Raw genomic sequence first — 9,143 nt, forward strand, 5'->3', positions numbered from 1 at the left:
TAGGTTATTTTTAAAAATATCTTTTATATAAAAATAATATTTTTTTATTTTAAAAAATTAATTTTGATATAAAGCATCAAAATAATTTATAGATATTAAAAAATATTAATTTAAAAAATAAAAAAAATTAAATTTGTTTAAAATATAACCTTAAGATTTTTCTAGAAAACTGATGGTTCCAGGGAGGGCTCACTTACTCATGACTCGTTCTCTGAGCTGGTGGCTCAGACTTTCAGTCATGCTTACGTTCCCCTAGTCGGCTCATTTTCACAATTAATTAGTCCTCCTTTGAGTGATTAAGTTTTTTTAATCCCCCAAAACCCCGTCTCTCTTTCACTTTCGTATCCATCGCCTCAAGGGCACAAATGTCATTCAAATGAAAGTCAACTATAAAAGTCAAAACATGTATAGTTGTACAGCTCACACAATTAGTTACACGAACCAAACGATCTTATAAATACTACACCGATAAGACACCTACATAGTTCCATTACTTTGCCCCTAAGCGATCCAATATCCTTTTCACATTTGAAACCATAGCAACAAAATCCTTATAGCTCACATTTCTATATCTGGGTAACCATGAAGAGAAGTTTGTGTGCGAGAGAGATTGATAGCATAAACATGGCAAATTGCTTGGTGTTTCTATCTAAAGGAAGGGAAGCATATTCTTTCCCTTCCTTTGATCACGCCGTTAACAATAATTCTCCGAGTCGTGTTTTCGAGTGCAAAACATGCAGCAGGAAATTCCCATCATTTCAAGCCTTGGGTGGTCACCGTGCAAGTCACAAGAAGCCTAAGTTGATGGGAGGAGAAGGAAGCTTCGAGTCTCAATCGCCGGCGAAGCCTAAAACACACGAGTGCTCTATTTGTGGGCTAGAGTTTGCAATAGGGCAAGCTCTGGGTGGTCATATGAGGAGACATAGAGCTGCCTTGAATGATCAAAACCAGCCTGCGGATCCTTTGAGCCTTCCTAGTTCTGATCATCAGCAAGTAGTTCCTGTCGTGAAGAAATCTAACAGTAGGAGGGTTTTGTGTTTGGATTTGAATTTGACTCCTAATGAGAATGATATGGAGTTGTTCAAGCTAGGAAAGGCAGCTCCTATATATACTTAGATTATTGTTTCTTTTAGATCGTACACGTGTAGGCTCATCATGATATGCTAGACCTGTAGGTTTTCTCATTTTCTGCTTCCTTTTTTTTCCCACTGAATATAGGAACACTTGCCATCTTGTATTTATATTTGTTCATTTGTTCATAGACCTGCAATTAGAAGCTAGCTCATGGTATTAATTTCCTTTCCATTCAATTACTTCAAATAATCAGCTTTATTACGTCATCATGAGGCAAGGATGATGTGTACCATGATAATTAAACTTGTGATGGGAGGTGATTATAATTACCTGTCAAGCATTAATTATTGCTAAGCTTTATTACGTCATCATGAGGCAAAGATGATGTGTACCCTGATAATTGAACTTGTGATGAGAGGTGATTGTAATTACCTGTCAAGCATTAATTATTGCTATAATTGATTAAGAGATTTAGCTTTCGTTCTCGCGTATTCCTTATTAATTGGAAAGAGGAAAAATTTACAAATGAGAAGTGATGATCACTCTCTCAAAGAGCTGGTCCAGTGGCTAAAATTAGTCTGAGATTTCAGATTAGGATAACTCAAATTTAAATATCTGGAAAAATGAGAGGACGTTTAGTTACGGGGGTGATTTTAATTTGTAACCTAAAATGAGGCTCTCAAATCCGATGCCTTTAGGAAAACGAAACCGCACATGAACAGAAGTGCAGATACCAAGCTTTGTTGGTGATTGTATATTGGATAATTAAATGAGGTTTTAGCACATAAATTTTGTTTTATGAATATTTTAAGGAGAAAAAAAGGGGGAGAAGGAAAATCCATCTTGCATATGTAAAAATGTAATTCTCAAAATTGAAGAAGAAGAAGAGGAAGAAGATACAGAGAGGGAGCTGAGAGATTGTCTTGTTGTTGATTAAATTTCTTTCTCTTGCTATGGGCTTTTTATGGCATTGATTGTCTATATTGAAGAGTCAGCTGGGAACTTTCCTTGATAACCTGAAGTTTAATTTTTTTTTATTATTATTCTTATTGTGAAGCTTAACTTGAAGTCCATTCATGTGTATCTAAAATGCATACATTCAATGTGTACGTGTAGCTTCCCTAAAATTTCCCTTTCGTAGTGAATCAGTATACGCTACAAAATCGTGTCAATGATTCATCATGATTGATTGTTAAGATTGGCTTAAAAATTCTATTTTAATTGTGGTTATTTTTTAAATTATTTTTTATATAAAAATATATAAAATAATATTATTTTATTTTTAAAATCAACACATTAAAATAATCTAAAAATATTAATTTAAAACAAAAAACAAAAAATTTAATTTTTTTAAAAAACACTTTTAAAATATAAAAACAAATAAGATATAAATAAAAAATCCAATCACATAATATATTTGCCAAATAAGTAGGTGGCTTCTACAATAAACTTTATAAGAAAATATTTAAGATGGCAAAAATTTAAACATTATTTTACTAAGGTTATTTATAAGAGGTTTGTTTTTACGGTTAAAAATATATTTGATGACTTAAAAAATAATTTTGTTTAAGGTTATTTTTGTATGTTTTAAAATTGTTTTAATGTAATGATATTAAAAGTAATTTTTAATAAATAAAAAAATTATTTTTATATATTTTTAAATAAAAACTATTTAAAAAAAGACCAATAATATATTATAAGACACCACCTAAAAGGTGACCAATAAAAGCTCATATTAATGATTATCTATTTTCAATTTAATTTTAATATATCTGTTATTCGGTAATGGACTTTTTAATCTTTGCAGTTGGTCCAGTGATCTGATTTTATGGCCGTGGAGCCTACACCATGGTTTGTTTCGTATTCTATTTTTAATTGATATGATGAATGAATTCATCGGAAGATTAAGTCTCAATTCACATAGCTTATGGTCAATTCATAAGTTGCAATTGTTTATTATTATTATTATTTTATAATGACACGCATCTATTTTTATAAAAAGCTAAGCTTTAACTTCGTTATATCCTATCAAAGGCGCATTTGGTGGCGACAATAAATGATTCTGGGATCCCTCCCATCAAAAGGCACCATGTTGTTGAATATTAATGGCCTGAGACGTACTGCAGTCATAAATATATAAAACCGACGCTTAAAAGCTCGAGAGTCGTCGTCACTCGTCTGCCTATGGACGATATTGTTTTTTAGAAGATACAAATTAAATATATTTTTTCAATAAAAAATATAGGAAGAAAATAAGTTTCATCAATTTTCCATAAATAATCATTAAATAGAATTTTCTTAAAAAAACCTATAGCATAATTCACCATTAAAATGAATTTCACCTAATTGTTTTCAAACTTATTTTACAGTGAGTTTCTGAAATTAAATAGAGAAATCATCAAACAATATTTATTTCACGAAATAACAAAAACCAGCGCCTATTGTGCCGTGTCTTGCACATGGAGAGTGGTTCATCGAATTTTTAATCTCCATTTGATTGTCATTTTTTTTTTCAAAAAAAAAGACACTGTCATTGAGGGATGTCCCGGCCTCCATGCCAGCATCTCAAGACGACCGTAATGGATGGGCTTGACCATGTTCGAGAATCCAAACCGTTAAGCCCTAGACGTGTAACAGCGAAGATATGACCTTGTGTCTTTCCATCAATAGTCAAAGGTTACCGATCCACTGTTTTTTTAAGCAGGCTCTCATTTGTTGAGTAGTCTCGAGTTTACATGCGACTTCTATAACATTTTCCTTTTCGTATCAACAACCGAACGGGAGGACAATATACTGTCCGAATGAAACTTGACAACCAGATTTTGAAGAAAAATATAGTACTCGCCTCCAATTAGAAGGGATTTTTTTTTTTTTTAGTTTTACGCTCAACTCCATAATCCGTGTCTTGATGGTTGTCATCTTCATTTAAATTCAGCAAGCTTTCGAAATAAAGTAACTATAATGTTTGTGATGCGTACATAGCTTAGAAATGTTGTCTGATTGGCTCTGCTATGCTTCTTGTTAGCATTAATATATAGCAATCATAAAAATAAAAAAAAAATTACAACCTGCTCTTATTTTTAAAAATATCATTCTAAAAAAAATATAATAATAATTGCACCAAACATTAATAAAATAATACTATTTATATACTGTCACCATTAATGTTACAATTTATAATCAAATTACCTTATTATTGATGTTCATAAATAAAAACATTATTTGAGAGTAAAATAAAAAAAATATAAAATTAAAAATATAATAATTATTTGTGAGTTGTCAAGAGAAAATACAATAATTATCATTGCATCACTACTAAAAAAAAATGAATGATGAGAATGAATGATGAGAATATGATAAAATAAATGATTCATTCTCCTTCATTGTTTTAAAATCTTATTCTCTTTGTATATAATAATAATAACTTCTTTCATAGATTTAGGTGGTTTTCTAAATTACGTTAAATATTATATTAGTGTTTAGCTTCTAATAATAAATATTATATTAGTGTTTAGTTTCTAATAAATAATTATTAATACGTTACTGATTCAAAACCCTCCATTCTTTTAAGATATAATTATTTTTTATTTGTTTTTAGTCTAAAAGCTAATATTAGAAAGTTTAAGAAAAAAAATAGCACTTTTTGAGAACTACTATTTCAACATCAGATTTAATGAGATTTCTTTTTCGGTGGTGAAAGACCCGAGTATCAACTCTTTCTTTTATTACTTATTTAGGGTGTTTTTGTTTTTGTAGTTTAGATTGAGGTTTGTGCAGGGATTCGAAAAATAAATAGAAAATATATATATAATGGTTGAATTTTATGCATTCGATTATAAAAACAAACATATTTTTATTATTTCTGTATTTTTTAATGGTTGAATTTATGCATTCGATTATAAAAACAAACATATTTTTATTATTTCTGTACAGTGGTCCATATTTGCAGTTTTATCACTGGACAAACCTTAACGCATAAATTTAATTTTAAGGTATGACAGGTGAGATAAGCTTTCCTTTTCTTAATCGAGATTAGTAAATATTATCTTAGATTTTTTGCCAGGTAAATATAATTATGAAATTAAAAAAATGAATTTGGGAGGCCCATGAAGCATTCTTAGGGTTCAGTGTCAAGAAAAAAGAAAACATAAACATTTTCCTAGCCAATATTTTTTTATTTATTTTACTAGTCAAAATATTTTGTGATCAACTTCCGTGTATGGAACTGTATTTGTTTTCCAGATAGTTTTACATAGATCATTCAAGTTTACACGGTGCATCAGTGGAAAAAAAAAAAATCTTTCTCGAATTCTTTCCTTAAAATATTATCCAAAATAGCGAGGCGGGAAGCAAATATATCAAAAACCGGGAAATAATCTCCCAGTAAACCTATACAGCAATTTTGTCTTTCAATGCTAATTACTACCCGAAGTTTTGTCGATTATGTTTCTAAAATTTATATTACTAAATTCAAATGAATGTGCGTGATTTTAACACATGATTGGTAACAATTTGACGGTGTTTTAAAAAAAAGAGAGCGCTAAAATAATAAAATTTGGCGATTGGACTATGGACTAGTTAAATATTTATTTAAATAATTTTCTTGTATAAAATAAAATAAAAATTATTTGCTGATGAATTTTTTAAGAAACCTGCAAAAAAATTAATTTTTTTAGAATTTAATGACCATTGTGTAGTAAAGTTAATAATTTTATATAAAAAAAATAATAAACATATTAAAGAATATTAAATTCTCATAAAGGTTGTTTTTGTTTTAAAAATAGATATGTTTTATAATGTGAAATCTATCACCCCTTACCATGCTGTTTAAGGAGATATTCATAATTTTATTTTTTTTAAGTATGTGAAATAAAGAGTTATTTTATTTTAACAGCATGAACGAGAAAAGTTATTTTTTACACATGTATCAATGAATGAATACATCTCTAATGCATGCATAAATGAGAATATATATCCCGTACATGTGTTAACAGGGGAAAAGACAGCTAGGTTTAAGACACTATTTAAACTCGTAAAAATTTGTTCGTGTTACTAAATTTAAAATCAAGCTAGGGTAGTGCTCGGTCTCACCCAGCACCTGGGCTCAAGAGCACTGCTTGAGCCCACAAAGTGATGAGCACTCGCCCCTGCACCTGGTCTCGGATGCATTACCCTAGCTCAAATGACGCTCGATATGGCCCAGTAACTGGGCTGTGACTAGTTTTGTGCAAAAATAAACATCTTCCTTTTCAAATGTTAAAAAATATTCATAAATATCACGGTTGAACTGCTCATTTATCTATGTCCTAATCTGGACAGCTGGTTTCATAAAATTGATGGGTAGTGAAATTTAAAAAAAAATTAATCATGCTATGAAGAAAACTTATTTCAACAGCATTTAGAAATATATTGCATGTTCATGTCGCTCGCGGTACTTTGGAGTTGTGACATGTTTATGTCTTCTTGTAAGCTTATTGAAAATAAATTATATAGAAAAAAACTATTGTAATTTATAATATTTTAAAGTAAAAATTATAAAATTAATCAGTTTAATATTAAAAAAATAAAATTAACAAAGGAAATTATAAAAAAATTATAAAAAATCATGCAGGAAAATATTGTAACAATTTAAAGTATTTTATGAGAAAATCAATAATTTTAATTTTTAACTAGTTTAATATTAAAAATAATAAAATTAAAAAATATATTTAAAAAAAAATCATATGGTAAAACACTATAGCAATCCATAATATTTTTTTTTATAAAAAACTAGAAGTTAAATTCTCAATTAACTCAATATAAAAAAAATAAAATTGACAAAGACAGTTATAGAAAACAAATCATTAAAAAAACCATGTGAAAAAATATTATAGCAATCCATGATATTTTAAAGAAAAAATTACAAAGTTAAATTCTTAAACAACTTCATATTAAAAAAATAAATCAACAAAAATAATTATAAAAAAAAACATATAAAAAAAAGATACTTTAAAAAAAACTAAAAAAAAATACATGGGGAAAGTTAAAGTTAAATTCTCAATTAACTCAATATTTTAAAAAAAATCAACAAAAATATTTTTTTAAAAAAAATATACGAAAAAACACTGTAACAAAACAAAAATCATTACAATAATCTACAATATTTAAAAAAAAAACACGAAGTAAAATTTTCAACCATCTCAGAAAACATTTATTTACGCAGTTGTGTTTTAATTAAAATACAGTTTCCAATCGGTTAAAAAAAATAATTTACTGTATACAGGTCCCATATAATTTTTATGTTCAAAATGTTATTAATAAAAAGTAAATTAATCTTACTTTTCATGCATTATTCATATTAATTGCATTGTTTAGTGAACAGTGTAAAAGAATTGTTCTGTTTACTTAAAAATAATAAACAATCTAATTCGCTTATACTGTTTACACAATTTTTTATTAAGTATTAATTTTATTAATTTTTTTAAAAAAATTAATTTAGAGTGAATTAAATTCATTCGCACTGTAATATATAATTTTATATATGATAATATTTTATTTAATTTTATTACACGCTCAAGAAATTATGAAAACTGTAATTCTTATTGGATGGAGTTTGTACGTAATAAAATTATAAATAGTTTAATGGAAAAATAAAAAAATATTTTATATAAAATATTGTTTATTTCATGATATAATAAGAGTAATTAATTCTATAATATTTAAATTTAAGGCAATCAATATTAATGTATATTTTTGAAAATTATTTTATAACTTCAATTTTAAAAGCATTCTTAACTAAACACATTAAATTATTTTTTTCTCAAATTCAATTTCAACCATAATTTTAATAAAAAATATATTTTTTTAAACCAGTCTCAACTGAAAGTACTTCTTATAAAATAACTTTTTTCAAATCATAACTATAACAACTATTGTAATACCATACACACTTTTAATATGAAAAAAATAAAATTAACAAAGATCATTTTAAAAAAATTATAAAAAAATCACATAAGAAAACATTGAGTAATTTATGATATTTTAAATAAAAAATAAAACTAAATTTTTAATCAGTTTAATACTGAAAAATTAACAAAGATAATTTTAAAAATATAAAAATAAAATAATAAAAAAATATAATAAAACAAGTAACAGTAAAAAACCAAAAACAAACGTGAAAAAAAAACAATTTTTTTGACAAGACACAAAAAATAAAAAAATAAATGAAAAAAGAAAAAAGAAAGAAAAAAGCTACAGTGTTTTCCGTGTATTTTAGACTAGTGGTTATTATTTCAACGCCATGGAGCACGACAAGCATGTCCTGTGATTACACTAGATAAGTCTCTTCGAAAATATTGTAGCGTATCAGAATCGCGTAGCTCGTGTCAAAAAAAAAAAAAAAGCAAAAGAGCTGGCATGAGCATAAGAAAGTGATCGGAGTAGTGATTTTTTAACCATTGCAGCCAAAAGAAATATTTTAAAAAAAATTTAAGTAATATTTGAGTACTCTTCCAGGAAAAAAAATTTAATAGTAGTGTACAAGATAAATTATTTATAATAGATAAAATAAAATAAAATATGAATAAAATATTTTAATTGTAATATTTATTATTATAAAGCTTATATATTTTTTAAAATAATTAAATATGATTATTTTTAATTTAATTTAATTTATATTAAAATTAATAATATTATAATAATCTTAAATTAATAATATTATAATAAACGCACCCATTTAAAAAACTCATAATTCTTAACATAGATCTAATCCATCTGATTCATACATTCGGACCGTGCCAACATAGTACCAGCACACTTTCTATGCAATAGAGAATCGCCACGTGGTAAATTATATTCCGCTGTACCAGCCTTTCACAGTAAGAGTGAAGCTCCTATCCTATACCTTGCCATACCAGACTCTTCCATACATTGGAACGCATTTAAGCGGTGCAAACCTTGTATAGTACATCAAGCCGTTAAACTCAGCTCCATCTCCCCACTTGTACGGCTAAGATCTAATAAAACCCTAACTCGAGTACCACGCGGCATTAGCTTGTGAATTTCTTCTTAGTTAGAACCCAAGCTGACAC

General features: G+C 27.3%; 1 protein-coding gene across 1 annotated transcript; it reads left to right on the forward strand.

Annotated features, from left to right (window-relative positions):
* Positions 1 to 391: 391 nt before the first annotated feature.
* On the forward strand, positions 392 to 1,305 carry LOC105124951 (zinc finger protein ZAT11-like). Its single transcript, XM_011025216.1, has one exon. The coding sequence runs from the start codon at positions 583 to 585 to the stop codon at positions 1,114 to 1,116; it is 534 nt and encodes a 177-aa protein (XP_011023518.1). The 5' UTR covers positions 392 to 582; the 3' UTR covers positions 1,117 to 1,305.
* The last annotated feature ends 7,838 nt before the right edge of the window (positions 1,306 to 9,143 follow it).

This window comes from Populus euphratica, unplaced genomic scaffold, assembly GCF_000495115.2.
Source record: "Populus euphratica unplaced genomic scaffold, PopEup_1.0 scaffold1.1, whole genome shotgun sequence".
NCBI classification, from domain to species: Eukaryota; Viridiplantae; Streptophyta; class Magnoliopsida; order Malpighiales; family Salicaceae; genus Populus; species Populus euphratica.